The sequence below is a fragment of the Nestor notabilis genome, unplaced genomic scaffold (assembly GCF_000696875.1).
Source record: "Nestor notabilis isolate BGI_N333 unplaced genomic scaffold, ASM69687v1 scaffold17048, whole genome shotgun sequence".
Taxonomy (NCBI): Eukaryota; Metazoa; Chordata; class Aves; order Psittaciformes; family Psittacidae; genus Nestor; species Nestor notabilis.
The window spans coordinates 2,871-24,136 of record NW_009941658.1 but is presented as its reverse complement, the minus strand read 5'-3'; the positions used below and the strand labels follow the sequence as shown (position 1 = coordinate 24,136).

Here is a 21,266-nt window from a genome sequence, read left to right as displayed (position 1 = left end):
AGCATTTGACCATTTAAGATAAAAATATCGGTATTTTATGGTCTGCAATAATCCATTTTGATAAATTAATCTTGTATTTTTTACATCAGCTTATTGTAACAGTCATAATTGTTCCCAAAGAGTTCTTAAGAACCATTTAGGAAATAAGAAGAATGCTTCTTAGCCCTTTTTTCAAAGGAAAAAAGGCCAAAAATAAGCCTTTTGAATACTAAGAATTGAGTCACACTACTCCACACTGCCCTATGATCTATTCACAGCTGCAAAAGCAATGGAAAACAGTAAATCAGCAATTATTCCTAATTCAACAAAAAATAAATCCTTTTTACAACATGAAATACATTTTCTGTATTTTCAAGTAAGATTGTTTACACAGGATGAACTTTACACTGTACATGGTTTTTGATGCTGACACATTTTCATACAGAGAAAAACATTGCCACAGTCAGTACACTTGAACACCTGTACATTATTTACATTTTCAACTATTTTACACAGCTCCAAGCCCTCAATGCCATTTAGCTATACACATTTCCAACTGGAGTGTAAAACGCTTACAGCTTTTTAACACAGGAAAGTCAACATAAATGCTGCTTTCAGTTCTTTACCAACTCAATGGACTCGGGTGTTAACTTTGTTCCATGCCAGCCATCAGTGACAAAGCTAAAGACTCCACTGTGAACCAAACCATAAAAAAGTAGTTAATATTTGCATTGCAGCAGCCTGAAAATACTTATTGCAATATTCAATTCTGTAGTTTAAAAGGAAGATCCCAGTTTATTTTCTAAATTGTAACACTTCAGGATTTAAGACAGTAAAACATTTTATAAATCTCTGACATTTCCGACAATATTTTACCACTTTGATCATCAGTTATCCATTAGTTATTTCCAGCAGTAAGAACTGGTAAGAAATAAGCTCCTTCATTTGATATACTAACTGCTGAACACATACATACACACACACAAAGAATAAACATTGTGGGGGGTTACACCATGTAAGCCATTATCACAGACGATTCTTGCACACAAGCTCTGGTAGACTGAGTAGCAGTGATGTCAGATAATATTTAGACTCACAGGATTATTTAGGTTGGAAAAGACCTTTAAGATCTTCAAGTCCAACCATTAATCTAGCACTGCCAACTCCACCACTAAACCATGTCTCCGAGCACCATGTCTACATATGGTGTATAAACCTGTTAGAACATGCATCTACATCCCAGCTAACCCCATTCAGCAGTTGCCCCCCAGCCCAAACTGGCATTAAATAGCTATTACAGCTAGTACAGGCTGCAAGCAGAAGCACAGACATATCTTCTGCTGTTTCAGCTACCAAGGAAGTAACTTCCAACAGATGGGCAGAGCCAAATGCTTGGTACAGTTGCAGCTGAGGTACCATAATACTAAAATTTTACCTGTTCAAGACAGATCACAGCTAGCTGTCATCTAACAACAAGAAGAATGCTCTTCCATGCCCAACAGAACTTAGTTTAATTCATTTGATTAGAAAACTACTTGTCATTTGCTTGGCTACATCAGCATCCCCTCATCAAGAGAACTGGTAAACTGAAGATAGCTCTCATTAAAAAGCATGGCACAAATACTCAAAAAAATAATGAATTTAACTTGTTAAGAAGTAAGGCTTCATGTCCTTTGGAACACCTCACACAGGGAGATTCTTTAAGATGTACTGACAAACATTAAACCAGATTAAAATGTAAATACATTCCTAGTAAAGCTTGTGTCCTGCTAAGTGCAGGTATGTAAAAAACCTCATGTACTTACAGTGAGGAAAAGAGCCTCGACAAACAGCTTTGTTGAGAACAGTTACAAGAAACATGTGACAGTTTTTAAAATCAGATTCCATCTTCTCTATGGATTCCATCCTACAAAACAGTTTAACAGAGGAATGCTTAACAGACTAGCCACTGTGTTATCTTCAAACTACCATCAAAGCTCCACAGTAAATGACAAAAGTATTCTTAGCACAGCATTCTGAGCACTATCACAATGGCATTAATTTCCTCATCATCTTAGAACAGCAGTGACAAGGAGGTGCTACCTGACAACTGTTATTTCCACCTAGCTTTCTATTTCAGAACATCAATTCCTGGTCACTGTTGCTTTAGATACCTTGGGGTAAACCTACACTGCCAAATAAAACACAGACACCCACACTGCTTTACTATCAACTCCTGAATTCCACTTTGGACTATGCCAGCTAGCACTCACCAGAGAGGGCAGAAGACATAGTTCACAGTACGTCATTCTTTTTTTTCCCCCCTTTACCAAAAGGATATGGATGACACTACATCAGCTATGACCTTTCCCTGCCACATCCAAGAGTACACAACCACATGTCCCAAGTTTCAATCTATCAACAGCCTTCACAACTTATTTCTGACACTTTGAATCGGAAAAGCACTCCAAAAATAGCAACTTCCTAATGCCACAAGAGAGCATGATCCAAGCTCTAGGTAGTATTTATGCCAAAGAGAATTAGTCCTGAAAAATACGAATATGAGCCAGTCCACACCAGCTGGCCTCAGGGCCATAGATCAACCCCTGAGTGTTAAACATAGCCTTGGAGAGTTGCCCACTATCATTCATTCTTCAAGCAGCAAGTTACAGAAGCTAAAGTATAAACTATAAACTGGGAGAAGAGTGCCTGGAGAGCAACCCTGCAGAAAGGGATCTGGGGGTGCTGGTCAGCAGCAGCCTCCATAGGAGTCAGCAGGGTGCCCTGGCAGCCTGGAGGGCAAAGTACACACTGGAGTGCATCAAACACAGCATCAACAGCTGGTTAAAACTGGTGATTGTCCCACTGTATTCAGCGTTGGTGCAGCCTCACCTTGAGCACTATGTGCAGTTCTGAGCCCAACAACTCAAATGCGTCCAGACAAGGGCAATAAAGCTGGTGAAAGGGCTGGATGGAATGTCTTATGACAAGCAGCTAAGGACTTTGGGCTCATCTAGTTTGGAGGAAAGGAGGCTGAGGGGCAACCTCATTGCTCTCTGCAACTTCCTGAGGAAGGGACATGGAGAGGGAGGCGCTGAGCAGTTTTCCCTGGGATCCAATAATAAGATGTGTGGGAATGGCTCAAAGCTACATCAGGGAGGTTCAGACTTGACATTTCTTTACGAAGAGGGTGGTCAAACACGGAAACAGGCTTCCTAAAGAGATGGCAGATGCACAAGCCAATTAATGAATGTCATCACCTAGCTGTCTACAATTTTAAATTGCCATCAAGGAACATGATCATAAAAACAAACCTGTGAACCTCTCATTTTACCATTATCAACAAATACGAAGGAGAAGGAAAAGGAAACCCTTTGTTGCTACGATCTACAATCTTTTCAAACACAAGTTATGTATTGGCCACCTTTTTAAATGGAAAATACTGAATATACACAAGTGCATAAAACTTGTTAAGTTCTATCTAAAATAGTGCTTTTGCTAAGAAACAGCAATTAGCCTTTGGCAGATGCTGTTAAACACTAAGCAATGTCCTTTTGTGTCACACACACAAAAAATATATTGAAATTCTGAGCTGTGAAATTCTGACCATGCAGAATTTTAGTTATGTATACTTACTTCCAAGCCCCCAGACCAGCCTGCCAACGGTCTGCAAACATCAGTACTAAATTTAACACTTTCATTATAGCTTCTTTCACAAAGCTCACCTAAAATAACAATTAAAACAAAGGCAATAGTAGTCAGAAATTCATCGCTAAGTATAATAATTGTCATTATTAAGTTGCAATGCAAAGGTATCCCATGCCATTTAATCTCATCTGTAAAAACAAATCTCCTAAATGCAATGTGATTTCTCCAAATTTATGTTCTGCATTTGTTCTCTAACTCATCTCATGGCTGACTACTTTGATGAGGATTATGTACAGACAGTATGTGGGATAAATGTTACAATGCTATCCATGTACCTTCATTTCCTGCCACACCAGTATGTATAATCCTCATTACATTACCAAGCCTCAGTTTGTTCAAATCGTCCCATCTCTTAGAAACAAATGAGTCATGTAAAATCCAATACAAAGAATTTAATTTTGTCTTCACTCTTTGACAGAATTGAGCTGAAACTTTCAAGGGACACGGGATGTCTGTGTTAACTCTGGAAAAGCTACAGTTTCCTCAAGAGTAGCTATATATTTCTTAGTATGTATGAACTGCAAAACAAGCAGCATAATTAGTGCTAAACTCTGTTCTTGTCCTGCTAAACTCAATGTATCAAATATGCCAGTTATTTTACCCACCTTTTCTCTCAGTAGGCAGCGATCATGGATTGTAGATAGATACCTGTAATGTATCTTTATCAACTGATCTAAATCTTTGGCTTCTTCTACCTGATGCTGAAACTCCAAGCCTGTACTGTGAAGAATCTTAAAAAGAAGGCCACAGTTATTAAATTCCATGTCGCACACAAGTGCTTATGACTGTCTTTCAGCAGAGCCTAAAACTGCCCGATTCATCCACTCTTCCCTCCCAAATTTTAGGCTCACTCCCCAAATTAACATCAATAGCAACATAATAGCAATAGCAAAATAATTGAGCTCTTCTCATAATTACACAATGATATTCCTCATATGAATAGGAATATTGCCATTGTACAAGGGCAGACAGATTATCCCCAGAGGAGCTGATTTGGAGTGCCTTAAAGGCAAAAAAAGGCAATTGTAGAGCACATACGGATCTACAGGCATTGCCTTTATATTTGAGAAGTCATGTACATACTTTTGGGTTTGTGTACTAGAGATTTTTGAGAAGGATTCATTTAACTAAAATGTCTGTAGTAACACTTTCATAAGCATAATAGCTCTTAAGAGAGTAACAGCTCCTACTTTTACATGACTATGCTTCAGTCATCTAGCACTGCGAGAAACAGTCAGAAAGAACTACTAATATCCAAAGATCAATCACGTGCATACAGACTTCCTAATGTATTTTTAGAAATATTGATTTAAAACTGCCAAGTTAAAACTAAAACATGCTCAGCCTAAAATCATTTTGCAGAAAGGACATTAGACTAAGATTTTGCTTTTTATTTTTTTTTTTTATGTTTTAATAGCAAATTAATACTGCGTCTCCAATTACAAGTTCTTAATATAAATGAAATTGTGATACAAGACAAACCCTAGTCATGATGTAGTTGTGCAGGCTGTTAACAAAATGCATGAGTTTCACTCTTAAGAGGAACATGCGATGTATTTGTTGTTTTATACTTTCTGGCTGTGGTGAAAATAGAGGAAGCGCTCCTTGTTCTAATGAAGTTCCTTCCTTAACCTGCGGATTTTCTGCAGCACAGACTAGTTCTAAAAAGAAAAGGCAAGAGTGTTATACAGAAGTACTTATGAAGACAAATGGTAGCTAAAATGTTACTTGAAACTGAATTATTTGTTATTAGTCTGCACATGACTGATGTAAGATTTTTCTTGCAATTCAGATGTGTTATTATAATACAGCAACGATATGCTGAATAGTTTGACAGCATATGTACAACACAATTTGGTAAATACTGGAACAGGAAATGCTATTTAAGAGCTATTATGTGAAAGGATAAAGAAAATCTACATTAAAATAAATGTGTACACTATCTCTACAAAGGGGAGAAGACACAATAGGCACAAAGCCCTACCCGTAAAGTTTACACAATAGAAAACTATATAACTTTAGGAAGATAATTACTTAACCGATGTACAAAACACAGATGAACCCATTGACTTCCTAATTTATTTTTCTAGGACATGAAGTGTCTATCCATTTTATATGGGACAAGAAGAGTATAAACATTACCCTGGCAAAAGAGAGAGAGATCTCTTTCTACAATCCCCAAGTATGTAAGTTGCAGCATAGAGGCTGTATTCCCAACTGTCTAGCTTACTCTTTCAATCTGAAATACAGTATTTGTTTCATCTTGTTTTCTTGTTGGCAAGGTATTACTCATAAAAATTTGGACTACACATAAAGCAAAACATTAGGGTGTGGTGGACAGACCTTTCAACAGCAAGGTCTGAAGAAAGAAGTAACAAGTTTCCAATGTAACTAACTAGACCTAAATGACAGACAAAGGGAATGCATGAATAGTGTTGTCCCTGAGGCTGAAGTGAAAAACATGCCCTGCTTAGTATGTATAATATTCAATTTTCAAAGCTAATAGAGATTAATATTTTATAAAATGAATCAAAATTCTAACTAGTTTATACTACTCACTGCAGAAGGCAACAGACTATTTATATTCTTAGACCACAGAACAAGTTCTCCGAGTATCTTTCATTGAAGAAGTTTCTTACCATCAAATCGTAGAACATCTAGACTATACTTGGCCCATTTTATTTGCAGCAAGAGCAGAAAAACTTGATTGTAAATTTTTTGGCACTCTAAGCTTATAACTATATCCACAGGCCAAGGAACCTAAGAGGAAGAGAGGATAATCAAGACAAAAGTAAGTCACTTTAATGCAACATTTCCAATCTATTCTAGAATGAGAACTACAGCAGTATCAGCTCATTACCTTGTAACTCAATGTCAAACCATCTAAGGTGTGGACAGGGAGTTTCTTCTTTGCTGTATCAACACTTTCAAATGATATAGACAACCTATGCAAGGAAATGTGATTTAATTGGCGATAATCTGTTTTAAAATACTGGTTAGTTTCACTAGTTTTTAATTTCTTATTCTAAATACCAACTGTCTGATTTAATCTGGGGGACTTGAGTAGAAGAGATGACAATAGCTCAAAACTTCATTAAAACAGGGATTCTTTTCATGAGTACACAGTAATTCATATTTTGCTATGCAACTTAAGTACATTAGTATAGGTAAGTGTGAAAGAAACATAACTAAACTACATTTTGCATTTTACCTTGCACTGTCCTCTGGATAGCGCTGCCCAACTGCTTCTTGAAGTTGAACATTCAAGAAAGCAACATTCTGCCAAGTTTCCTTTTCTCTAATTTTGTCAAAAATAGATGTATAGAAGTCATACATGGTATCTCCAGCTTCAAGTAAGAAAAAGTTTCTCATTGCCTGCAAATATTCCACAAGCCTAAAGAGGAACAAGCATGTACCATTTCCTCAGTCTTAATCATACAAGTGAAATCAAAACACAACTGCTACAGAAACAAAAATCTTAAAAACTCTTCACTACAAGAACTCAGTACTGAACACAAACTTAGAGAAGTCCACAGGAAATCCTTTGCTTAACCCTCAGATAGCTTTCACATGCATTCACATAACACAGAATAACCAAGCCATTTTTTCCTGTAAGCTTGAACAGCCGCACTAACTTCAATGGAAGCGCTCATGGCATTCAGCTGTCTTACAGGCTACGCAATTCTCAGGAACAGCTTAAGAGTTTGGAAATCCTGGCCTTCTCCCTAAACAGAACTCAGAGAAGAGATGCAGTCTCAAGGAGAGTTCTAAGAAACTTCAGTATGGAGCTCCAGAAAATCACGATATGGATTTTTCTTTTCTGATAAAGTAGGAAGAACAGTACTGCTACCACTCTTCTAAGAGCTGTGACTATAAATACATTAAGTATTTTAGACAAATTCCTAAAATTTTTCTTCTTTCTCTCTATCACAAATTTTCAAGTGATAACACTACTAAAAGTACTGTTTGAAACAGTCCTGGCATTGAACATCCACTGAAGCAAATGTTAGCTTTGCTGTTGATTTAAGCCAGACCAAGTTTTCACCCAGGATTCTATCATGTCAGATCCAGCTTTCCTCCTTAATGATTTTATTGTTGGTTATCAAACTGGAGTAGAAACACAACATAAAATTGTTGCTTTTAGTGTATGGCATACCACTAATTTAAAAAAACAACAACAACAACAACAACAACAAAACATTAAGGAAAACCAAATCTACTTTCTTACCTATAATCCTTTTTTAAAGTTTGCATTAGATTACCACAGCACTCCAAGTATTGCTTGTCTATGTGTGGATAAAGGCAAGACCTCAGTGTCAGTTCGAAAGTTTGGCAGGTCACAGATTCTGAGGATCTATCTACACAAACATCTCCACCAGTGAACTTCTCATGAAAGTCACTCTGTTCCAAATATAATCTTCAAAACAAAATAAATTACTTACGGAAGAAGGTTCATAATTCATACAATATATAAGCAAAAAATAATTTACATTATGGGAAGAGAGTATCTGCAGTTGACACTTGACAAGCTTAATTATTTTGTCACAGAAATAATCAAATTATATGTTATAATAATTTGTAAAAAGCTACTTGTTGTCTGAATGCATTGTAAGAGCAAGTCCAGCTCATAGCAGCTCTTGCCTTGATAGACTGGATGAGTCAGACATTAACTTAATCTATCAATTTTGCCAAACGGGATAGTCCCAAAGAACAAGAGAAGTAATAGAGTCTTATCTACTATTAATTATGATTTTTTAAAACAAACTCCTCCTAGGAATGAAGTGAAAACATGTAAATCATCAGCTAGTATTTAGGAAAACATAAACAGCTATTTTCTTATTTGTAATTACAAAAGTTTTTCAGAATTCATCTCTCCTGCTAATTTCCAAAACATTAAGAATCTCTATAGGACTCCCTCACTATGACACATGAAGAATTTTTATGCAATTAATATGAATTTTGGAAGGCTTTTAAAGTTAAATTATTTAAGCACAGCACAACTGAAGCTGCATTTGTCAAATAATATCCTTGGTGCTAATCAAAGACATCATGTACAAACCCCAAGCAAACACATGTAAAAGTTTAGATTTTACAACATTATTAAAACACTTACTTGTTAAAAGCCTGTTACAATAAAGACTACTCCCATTTTCTACCCTAACAGATGTGAGCAGCAGATTCTTCACTGATTTTAATTGGTTTTCTTCAACTAAGCACAAGTGTAGTATTTATTTAGCCTCTGTCACTGACTGTTGGTGCTTCTCTTTATTCTGAGCTTGCCTGTTTGCTGCAGCAGCAGCAATAAAAATTTAGTCTACCAAATGTCACCAGGCAGAACACTGCTCTCAACACCACAGCGGGAAGATCATTCATTTACCTGGCAAAATTAATAGCCAGCAGTGGGTCATGGACATCATCCAGTTCCAAGTGCCTTTCTGCTATAGACTGCATCTTTATCAGGCTCTGCTTTGTGGCCTGCTGTTCTGTAATAATATCTGGAACAGACTCTTCCCCATGCCGCAGGCGAGACTGCACCGATTCCAAGAACAGTGTATACAAACTCTTTCGTTCAGCATCTAAATTGGGCAACATGTTCCACTGTAAGATTTTGTTCTAAGAGAAAACATTATCTGAACTAAAAGAACTACTTTATAGTCCAACATTTACTGGTTAGCTTTTAACATACTAAGTTTAGGCCATTATTCAGAAAAAACTCGAATACATCTTTAAATCAGTATTCTAAAACAGTAGGGCTAGTCCAATGCCAACTGAAATCTGTTCATATCAGGCAGATTTGAACATCTGCCTGAACATCTGAACAGGTCAGGAACATGTTCAAATGAGTTGCTGAATGGGTGTCTGAAATATGAAATATTTCTGAGACTGTTGAAGAACTTCCTCTATCAGCAGTTCATTCTTAGCACCTGAAACAACCCTTCAGCGTTCACTAGAACAATTATGCTCTCACAGCACAGGGGAAATAAACCCAGAGAGTCTCCAAAATAGTTTAACTACGACTGCCTTCGTCAAAAAAAAAAACAAAAACCAAAAACCACAGGATTTTGTTTCCTTAAAAAAAAAACCAAACAAAAAACAAAAACACCCACAACCCAGCACTGGTTACACTGTTATGCTATTTTACAATCAAGATAAACATCCCAAATATCCCAATATCTTTCAGCTAATTATTAGTAAGCTTTTTTAAAAAAAAAGTTCACACCCCATCTCAGAACTATTCAACCATTCAGTAATTAAAAACAACTATTTATTGAAACAAAACAGCTTTAGTATTAGAACACAGAGGCTATTTTCTTTTGTCTCATAAAACCCGCTAAGTTTTGCAACCACATGAAAAGAAGCTTAAGAAAAATGTAAAGCAATAAAAAGCAAAGGGAACACTCAATCTTTATTCACTTTGCTCTTTTCACATGTTTGCACTGGAAGAGTGTTTTCAATCAGATCTGCAGTTACCAATCATGATGCTGATGTTCAACATGGAGCTAAAACTCCTACTAAACTAAAACCATGAAAACACTAATACAAAAAATACACCTGTAGTGTTAGATACCATCAAGCATGATAGTCCACAAACTGACACCTCACCTCTTGATGCGGCCTGCTGTGGAGAGCCATCTTTGCACTGAAGATTCTTCAACAGCTGCATGGATTTTCCAGCCATGATGATTTGCTTTAGCACAGGTTTCAGAAAAGAGACCATAGTGTGTTGCCTGCTTGAAGGGGCCTGATCACTGCCGGAACTGGCACTGGCATTATCACTCATCTTCTCCTCATTCTCTGTCTTCTCTGACACACTATATAACGTGTAGGTAGCATACCAAAAATCTCTGTGATTAACTGGAACATTTTTGTTTCTGTGAAGAAATAAAAAGCTGATGAAGATTTCCCTTTTCAAATGATGAAACTTCATTACTAGAAGATGCTCATCTTCTTCACTCTATGCTTTGCCTTTCTCTTAGAATGCCCATAAAGCACTTTCAAAACAATATAAAGTAAGCTCATACAGATCATAAACTATCTAGACACCTCTAGAAAAGATGATAGCTCTAGCAGGGTAAAGAATGAGCTCACATGAGATTAAAAAAATTGTATAACCAAATAAACCCCCAAAACAAGGTAAAGTAGAGTAATAACAATTAAGTTTGTTGAGGAAGTTAACTATTTGCAGTGGTAAACATCCTTAGTAACAAAATTATTAGTGATTGACTTGCAGATTTATTTAAAACCTACAATGAAGCAAATACAACTGGGAAAGCTGAAAAATTCTAGAGCAGGTGAAACTCCATTTGTAGTCCACTTTGATTTTTTTTGTGTTGTTTACATCAGATACACTGCTTGGTCTTTGAAGTCAGATGGAAAACAACCTAAATTAGGTAATTAAAAGGAAGCACAAATATGGATAAAAGTTGAAAGCACTCCTGTTGGTAGCACTGAAAACAACTACAAAACCACAGAAAGAAAAGTAAAGACATAATAAGGATGTTAAAGATCTCAGCTACTAAGGATTTATTACAACAGGACTACAGCTGCTCTCTTACTTCATGCTTACCTGCCATAACAGACAGAGGTTCAGTTAAGTTTGGCAGATAGGGGAAGACGGATTTGCAACTGCGAGCCAAAACTCTAATTTCTAAACTCACTTCCTACTTCAAGCTGTCAAAAGAGGGACCAGCAAAATGTAGGATTCATACAGAAGAAAAATTAACACCTCAGATAATGTTCATGACATATGCAACAAGTATTTTAATTCTAAATAGCATTTGATTTATAGTAACTATAGATTAGTACAAGTATTCTTTGCAAATGTCTTGGCTTTGAAAAGAGTTAATTGCTTTTAGAAAAGTCAACACACTCAGACTGCTGATTATTTATTATAGATGGAAAAAAATCAAACGATTTCTATTGCAGGACAGTACCTGGTCGGGCTCCAAATCTAATGCAATTTCCCTAATGGGAAATTTGAGACAAGTTATAAAAGTATGACTAAGAAATTAATTCTACTTAAGTAAAATAGTGTTAAACCCTACTTTTATTGTCACCCTTTATTTCCCAGGTTCTATTTTGTATTCATACTTGCCCAGCATAATGTGTGTCCAGTATCAGCATCCTTACCTCTGAATGATAAATTCCTTTGCAGGATCAAACAAATTACCATGGACTATCCACTCATCCACTGTCTGTAAGTATGGCCTCACAGTTTCAACCCAGAGAGAGAACAGAAGGGATACCTGAATTTAAAGGAAAAAATAAAAATAAAAATAAGGGGAGGAGGGGAAAAATGGCTGAATATTTTTATACTAAGCATTAGAAGCAATATGGCAAATCCCAACCTCTTAATTGTGCAATTGTTGCTTTTAAGATATACATGACTACACTTAACAATTTTTAAAAATAAAATACTAAAACTAAAAATAACAGCTTTAGTAGTTTTAATGTACACCTGAATTGTGCTTGCTTCCCCTTGTTACTTTTGTCATCAGTTAGACCCAAACAGGAGTTTTCATTTTTTTCACTTTAACATCTCTTGAACGAGTAAGGGATAGTCATAAAACACTCTGTGGTTTTAGTACATAGAAAACAGGAAGACAAAAGGACATAATGACATCAATTATATTTTCAGTAGTATAATCTACAAGTTACTGTAAAAACCCAAACCCCTACACTTCAGCATTAACTGAATTATGCAGCTGCAGAAATAGAATGAGGGAAAGCTGTTCCAAAACTCCCTCTTTCTTAACAGTTTCTCAGCCTCTGCCCACAGCTCCTCCCATCAGTCCTAAAAGCACACTGCTGCCGATCTCATCATAAAGCAAATTTTGTCCAGATTGAGTGAACTTATGTGAGAAAACAGTAATATATTACAGCTACCAAATATGTCCTCAGTCCTTGGTAAAGAAATTTAGTTAAAAGAAAGAAATTTAAGTTACTGAATTTTCTAGTGTGCGGTTCTACTAAGGAAGGAATGATCTTCCCTACCGTTTGCTCAGATGCTTCTCCAACACTGTCATATTCAAGAATAGCTTTGTAGAGAGTATTAAGCAGATGAGATGCTCGTACAACATTTCTAGTGTCAGGTGGCACTTCTGCTACTCCTGTGCTGAAAACCTTGTGAAGTACTTTCAGCTGTGCCAGTCGGGGAGACAATTTATCTATTACTATTGAAAGTGTGACAGTTTTATCTGGAAAAAATAAACCAAAGCTGTATAAAAGTAACATCCATCACAAAATAATTTTTTTTTTAATGTTATTAATGAGGTTTTAAAATACAGTATGGCATCTTTCACAGTTTCAAAATGTATCTGCATAATGATTTTCATGTTTCCCTTGTATAAAAATTTCCTGTGTGCCTCCCTGTAGGAAAAATCCCCTTGCACTGTACCTTTGTTGATAATGCATTTTTCAATTTCAGTAAGTTCTTCTTTAAAGCTAATGAAATATTTATACAAGGCCCACATAAAAGCTTGGTAGGTTCTGAACGGGGCTTCGGTGGTTTTCTTTGGAGTTGAAACTGTTCCATGCATTATGCTTTCTGGGCTGTGTCCCATTACTTCATCAATAAACTTCTGTAGTCTAAACACAACTTGACCATATGCCGCTATCTGCTCCAATACAGACCTCAGGCAATTCTAGAAAAGAAAAAAACCCAACCTTTTTAGAACCATCTAATAAAAATTTGTGTTTTACAAAGCCTAAAAATGAAATAATGAGATATTTTTATGAATTAAAATATAATAAAGTCCTGCCATCTCTATTGCTTCATCATACTCTCAGATACAGGAACAGCCCATCCAGTTTTATTAAGTCAGATGTTCTTAATTTAGCCAAAACACAATTGTGGGAATGTGATTTTTCTGCAGGCAGTTTGATTTTTCCACAGGCAGTTTAATTTCCTATTCCCCCACAAATTACATCTTCCTAATGCCAGATATATTCAGCTGAGATTCAGAAACAACTTACATGGGTTAAATGCGTAACAATAATATCATTCCGCACAGTCACTTTTCCATCATTCAGCTGAAATATAAAAAGCTTTTTCACTCCTGAAAGTAGCCTTGAAAAGAAACAATAAAATAAAGAATTAGCTTTCCTTGAGTAAAAGTTTCTTTTCTTCAAATAATGGGACCACAGATCAACTACAACGCTACTGGTACTGTAAGTTGTTGCTAGAACAAGAACAATAAAGCACTGGCATCGAGTAAGTATCTCCTAAAGTTCCTTTCCCGTTCAGATAATTTCCAGCTATGGGATGTCTGAAACGTACTTTCTAAAATTGGACACTGGGTGAAAAATCCATAGGGGCAGGGTAAGAACACACTGGCTCCCTTTAACACTCAGACTTGAAGAATCGATGTATACAAGTAATAGTAAGCTACTTTGTTCTTTGAGAATATGAATGGTTAACATACTTAGGCAGCATCTTTATTGTCAGCAATGGTGCAAGCTAAAAACTCAGTAATAATTCAGACACAACCTCAAAGATAAATCTCATTTCCTTGAGAGAAACACTACAAGCTAAAATACAAGCTTTGGGATGTTGCTCTTACCAAAGAGTTTCCCGTATAACCTGAGTTTCAGTGACTAGTGTTCTCTCTTCTGGCACATATAAAGGATTACTGGTGTACAAGTGGTGGTCCCTTAGAAAAAAGGAAATGAAACCAATTTAATGGCTGAAGTAACAGCTGAATCACCTCCAAGTAAGAACGAAGCAATAATCTTAAGACTCAGTTTAGTTCTCATTATATCTGAGTAGATTCAATGCTCATGGTGGAATTTTAAGTACATAAACAAAAGCAGAGTTTATTTTTGCATTGATAAGCAAAATACTATGGAAAGCATTCAAATATCATTTAATCATAGACAGCAACACAAGCAATTGACTAGCAAATACCAGAAGTACTGAATATGTGTTGGTTTGGGTTTTGTGGGTTCCAGTTTTGTTCGTTTGAGGTCTTTTTTGACTCTTGATCCTTGGTTATTTTATTATTTCTCATTCAACACTGTGAAAATTTATAGTCACTTTCTGTTACAAATACTAAGTTAAAAAGTATCTGCATATGAAAATTCACACTTTAGCCCAAAAGTTTACTTAAGAAATGGAAACTTTCACACCAATCTAAGAACTTTCTCTTATGACCTCGTGTTACATGATTCTTCGTAAACCTTCCATAGTATTTTTCATATTTCAGTGAAATACAGACGATTATTCACATGTGTAGCATTGTGACTCACTAGTTTCATCAGTGGCAAAATCTATGTTATCACATTCAAAATTCAAAAATCGAAATTAGGTAATACTGGTTATATATCATACATACACATATATATTTTTATATATATATAAAAACATACATCTTCTAACAACATTGAAAAAGCAGTGCAAAAGTGCTGATTTATGTTACTGATCTCCTAATATTTACTGCAGATTTTGCTTCATAACTGGCTAGATAAATTTACTTTAGCGTCAGTTGGTTAACTCCTTGATTAAGAAATTCATTAAATTAAGGAAGCAAAGACAGATCTAATGATATGCATTACTGCAGTACTGACACATCAGAACTTAGGACAGAGGGGAAAAATCAGGGTGAGGGTTTTGTTGGTTTTGGTTCTGTTCTTTGTTTTAATTGAACTTCTTTCTCATTTTCTTTCCAAAAACCACAGAAGATCACAATGATATAGTGCTTTATGCTCCTTCCCCACACAAAATGCGCATTAAAGACTAACTTTGTAAGGGAGGCAAGAAAAGCAAACAAAAATTTAAACTTTAAAGAACTCCTCACTTCCAGGACCACTTACAACTCACCTATATTAGCCCTCAGAGATCTTTGTAAGGGTCAATCCAAATTCAACAGTAAGATCTGCTGTTTTGAAAAGGAAAACCCTCTCTCTTATGTGACAAACTTAATAAAAACTGAATAATCTGTCAATAGAAAAAACAGCTTGTTTGTTCATCTCATTAATTCATATCCTTTCAATTCTGTTTTTAACTATACCTGTAATAACTACATTACCTTTACGCTTCCACAGTAATGACATTTAATAAAGTCATAATTCAGTATTATATACCAGTAAGGACTATGTAAGCAATACTTTTTTCTTACCAGACTGCAGCTAGGTTGGAATGCAAGTGCAAACTATGTGAAAAGCGAGGAGCTCTTCCTGTCCAGTACTGAGGAACAACATGCTGCTCCAGCCAGCTGCGGGCATCAGGTTCACCGACTGTGAAAACACCTGACAGTCACTGAGGTATTTTTATTTATTCAGGAAATGCTTATAAACACTTACAAAACACACGAAAATGTTATTAATAAGCCTATCTGCTCAGCTGCAGAATCGCAGATCTTTTCAGATAAGTTACAATTTACAACTATTAAACTGCTTAGTACATTACCTAAAAGTGTTTATTTCTTAAACGTGATTATCAAGAAAACTTTACCTAATCCCAGTTAGCTAGTTACTGCTTAGGTAACATACAAATATTATGCAATCATCTTATATAAGGCATCCTGTGTCCTACAACATTCTGTGCAAAAATACTCCCTGAAGTTAATACTCCCTGAAGCTATTCAAGAGTAAGCTACTAGTGATTTAATTACATAATTTTATTTTTCAAAAACACTGCATACTCAGAACTGAGTCTACCATTTCTGCTGTCAACCAAATGCTGTTTAAGCATTCTGATACTTAATAATAAAAATTTATATTACATCCATAGAACTACATGATACATTTATTGTAGAAATTTTCATTTCTATATTGGAAATAAGCAGAGTCTTCTCCATTAGCAACAACAGAAATCAGGTAAAACCTTCCATATTGCTTCTTTACTGTTAAAAATAATAATTAAAAAAAAAAGCAGTAGTGAATAGTGAAGTGCACCTTAACACTACAACTATAGGTCTAAACCACAACACTAAAGAATAATAAAGCTGTATTACTTGCTAAATTTGAGTATGCATGACTATAAAAGAAGAATTATAGTTTATTCTAACCTTTCCAGGAAACATTAGGTACTGTTTTCTTATTTGGGTCGTGGTCTTCTAAAGGTGTCCTGTCTACTTGAATACCCGAGTCCTCCCTGCTCAAAGGCTGAGTGTCATCCTCCTCTTCACTTTCTCCAGACCAATCCTATTGAGTGCAACAAAACCCAGTACACTTTAGTACAACATAGCAGACAGGTCTATATTTACTTCCTATTCAAGCCAAACAAACTATTCTCTTCTTTCTTCACCTATAAAGTAAATTCAGGGCAGTAAGACTAACATAACTGTCGACCAGAGACAGATTTAAATTATACGTAACATTAATAACTGGACAAATGAGACAACTAGAGAAGATCACAGAACTACAGCAAGTTCTGATTAGGAGCAGGCAGGGTCAGCAGAAGTTAGCTTAGTTCAAGGACTAAGTCAAAACATGGTGCAAACCAAAAGCATTTGTATTACTACTACTCTGCATGTATTTCATGGTATCAAGTAAGACACAACATATTAGGAAATCCTAGGAGAAATGGCATGCAGAGCATACAAACTAGGACAACTCAACCAGGTCTCTAACATACCTCAAACCATTTATACAGTTTGTCTTTTTTATCTTAAGAAATTACTTACTGGTGTATCTATGCCTGGACCAAAGTAAATTTCTTCCCCTTCCATCAGATACTTTCCCCAATCGAATTTTTCTTCCTTTTCTAAGAGAAGTATAAATATAAAAATAGTAGGTATCATGTCACTCCAACTTTCTTTTCCTCTAAAAATATTTCCAAAGTTAAAATTACATTGTTACTCTAAATCTAAACCAAAAGGCATTCCTTTCCTCTTAAGGTTACACCACTGTTCTTTTAACAACGATACACACTTTGAACATGACATGGAAATTGTGACGTATCATGTATATTCCTTATTTATTAATTCTCAATTTTGTTGCTTATACACTCAAAATATGCAACACAGCACACCATAACCACATTTATCTGTACTGTGTTACACTACGCTGTGCTTCAATCCTGGAAAAACGTGCAAGAATGCAACATATCACTTATTGTGACTAGTCCCATTTAGCTCAGTGAAAACACTATATGTACAATTTACATATGCACAAGGATCCTGGACTGTAAACAACATAAAGCAAGAACTGTCTTACTCTCCAAAAAAGACACCATATATTCATGATGTGATGTATAATACTTTCAAAATAACAATCACACTTACAATATATTATATCTAAAACATGAAGCTTACTCAACTGTAATTAGTGCTGTTTGAGATAACCTCTTCATATTCACATTCCTGGAATGGGCTGAAAGTGCATTCAAAACACCGCCGAGGGAATGTGCAGAGATCATTCAAAAAGGAATCTTAAGATGCAAGATTTTCTTTAGGTTAGTCTGAAATATTCTTCTTTCAGTCTACGATACAACACTATAAACAAATGGGGGATGGCATCCACTCAAACTTAAGCACAAGCTTCATTTTTAGGCACTGAGCGCAACAGTCCTACTTTAGAAAGCAGGCAGCTGGGATCTCCCTCTAGAAACCTTCAAAGGTATCTCATTTTCCTTGAGTACATTTGGAACATAGGAATTTACATCACCAAAGCTGTTTCAACAGACCTCCTATTGAGGTGCAGGACAGAGACTGAGGACAGAACCCCGCTGTCTGAGCATGTAAGCACTGCTGAACAGGTGGAGAATGCTAGGAAGTGGTAGCGGTGCATGTCAAAAAGAATACCCAAGGTACATTGGTAGCTGGAAAACTTAATTAAGTGATGCAACATAAATGGGATAGGAAAGATGTGCTGGCTATTTTAAATGAATAAATCATAAAAAGACAATCAATAAAGCTCCTTGAAGTAAAGAACAGAATAAAATGGAGAGGAAAAAATGTCCTCCTTATCAGATTGCATTAATGGATTGTATGTTTCATTAGCAATATCAAAATCTTGTAAACTTACCCACTTCTTTGACTTTTGGTTTTTCGACATAGGTGGTGTTGGATGGAGAATCAGACAAACATAACAGAAGAGATAGTATGGAATAGTGTGTATCTGTCTTTAAAACACATTAAAAGAAAAGCAAGTCAGTGGTCTAAAAGATGTAGGTTAGGAACAAACTCAGCCTATCATCTGCAGAAATGCTCCCCATTTGTTCCCATTTCCCATTCCTGAATTACAGAACTAACAGGCGCAAGATGACATTGAAAGCCACCTTTTCTCTTTTGCCTACTACACAGGCAATCAATATACTTCAAAAGTAGCCAAGGATAAGCTGCCTTTTACTGAGTTGATAGTCAGAGAATATGAAAAAGAGATAACAGGAACCCTGAGGTACTGTGAAAGTACAAAACCACCAGGGGACCAGGGATAACGGACAGCTACATTAGCATGGATGAGGTGCAAGGACACAGGTAATGAGACTGCAGGAAACCAAGTCTTTGATTCCTTTATTCATATGGCTGAGTATTTCAAACAGAGGCTAGAAGGGAGTTGGCTAAACACTTTGATAAAATCACTGCGTTTTAATACCATGCTCACATTATCTCCCATCATCTGAAAATCTACACAAAGCACTAAGAATGAAAGTTTAACTCCAGTATTGCACTAATGTGGCTGTGAAACAGAGGCCTTCAATCAGGTTGGAATACTGTGCCAACACTGGTATACTGCAGAGATGTGTGTTACGTTCTATTCCTTAATAACAGCTTATAGCACAACCATTTCTTACTATAGAAAGGCTTTTCTTTGGCCTGATTCTAATTTTCCAAAGTTCTTCAGCAGATCTTTCCACATCTAGGCACACGGAGACTCTGCTACCTAGATCCTATATATTTGGACACATATATACACACACTTACAAAGCTGTTTTGGAATGCAATCCACTTGGACTTTAAAGAAAAAAATAACTGAAATATCTCAAAGTAGCATCATACTCATCTAGTATATATGGAGTATAATATGTTCCTACTAAACATTACTGACTCTACAAGAGTTTTTCAAAAAGTAGGTCACTGATGGAATCACATGCATGAGCTGGTATTTCATTTACCAATCATAAAACCAATAAATGTTCAGTCTTCCCAGTACCATGTCAGTGCTAAAAACTAAATGCCATTTAATTGCCCAAATATGAGATACTATCTACCCTCAGTTGCGTTTTCAAAAAGGGGGAAAAAAAGGCAGCATGGAAGTATTAGTGCTTGCTTGGGCTTTTGGTTTGGTTTGTTTGGCTTTAATTTTATTCGATTCTCAAAACAAGCACAACTAAAGGTACTTTTTCAAACATCTGCAGCGTACAGTGTATTAACTGAAAATGTGTGTAAGCTATTGAGGGTTCTGGGGTTTTCCATACAAATTAGAGGGAACTTAAAAGAGTTCAAAGAAAGGTAAATGTCAGTTCAATGAGAAGTAAAATCAAACTACAACTCAGAACACACAGCCTTATGAAAGAATATCGCTATACAGAACACCACGAAGCTTAAATTTCCCAATAGCAGGAACTTTCAGTTTTCAAAGATCAAAGTCATTATTAAACTACTGCAATGGAAAGTGTCGAAGTGAGACAACTTTTGCTATATCCATCCAGTCCATATCCTAAATGGATTTGATACAAAATGTATCAAATGTGAAACATATGCATAGACTCAACAAAGAAGATACAGGGCAGGAGCATTCCATATGGAAATACTAAAATCAAAACATACAGATGTATTACTTAAATAAATACGGGCAGAGTTAAGAACTGCTCAGTTTGCTGCTGTTTTACAACACATGGGGATATAGATTCATTCAGATTTGAGCTACAACATTTGTACAAAGTTGACCATAAATTATCCACTCTACAATGAGAAGACATCCTTTAAGTCATGAAACTTCATGTACTGAAACCCTGAAAGGACAACGGACATTTTCTAACATAAATGGGCAAACTAAAAAATACAACCCTGATAATCCATGGCCTGACCTGCAACTGCAACTATCTTTCATTCACTTAAAGTAATCTGAAATTTCCAACGCAATACGAGAACTGAAATCCCCATCATCACCATGAACGCGAAAGTTCTGGGAAAAAAGAACAAGGAAATTGCAAGACACATACCTTTGTTTCTTCAATACTTGGGAGTGGCAAGTTCAGAAATTTTTCTGTTAGTCTTTTCCAGCTTGCAGCTTTTCCAAGGTCAGAATGAACTATCAATTTTTCATGTATTCTAATAACAAAAATAGAATCAAAAAAGCTTCAAAAAAGTTAACTAATGCATTATTAATGCACAAAGAAAAAACTTACCCTTCTATCGTCCTCTCTACTTTGTGACTGTTCACATCAAGAAAACGGTGAAATCTGTGTAAGAAACTTGTATCAGAATATGTTTAAAAAGGAAGCTAAAGTAAGGAAGAAAATAAAGCTGATTTACATATATGAAGACAGCATTATTAGTTTAATAATGTATACTTAATTTAGCAACAGCATTAAGCATCAGCAAAGTTTATCTCGGTGTCTCTTAGCCCAAGAAAGATTAACTACAACTGATCTTAAAGATGGAAAAATGGAATGCAAGTTACAGTTAAGCAGTACTTTAAGCTAAATGGAAAAT

At 35.9% G+C, this 21,266-nt stretch overlaps 1 protein-coding gene across 1 annotated transcript; it reads right to left on the bottom strand.

Moving 5' to 3' along the window:
* Positions 1–331: 331 nt before the first annotated feature.
* Positions 332–21,013, bottom strand: TUBGCP5 (tubulin, gamma complex associated protein 5; the record flags this gene model as incomplete). Its single annotated transcript, XM_010021008.1, has 22 exons — positions 332–672; positions 1,785–1,885; positions 3,595–3,683; positions 4,272–4,397; positions 5,149–5,327; positions 6,306–6,426; positions 6,527–6,611; positions 6,878–7,060; positions 7,895–8,083; positions 9,044–9,242; positions 10,270–10,538; positions 11,797–11,912; positions 12,661–12,863; positions 13,064–13,310; positions 13,642–13,735; positions 14,229–14,318; positions 15,783–15,900; positions 16,674–16,809; positions 17,292–17,371; positions 18,634–18,730; positions 20,774–20,882; positions 20,960–21,013. Coding segments are annotated over 22 exons (2,932 nt in total), but the record flags the coding sequence as incomplete, so codon positions are not given.
* Between the last annotated feature and the right edge of the window lie 253 nt (positions 21,014–21,266).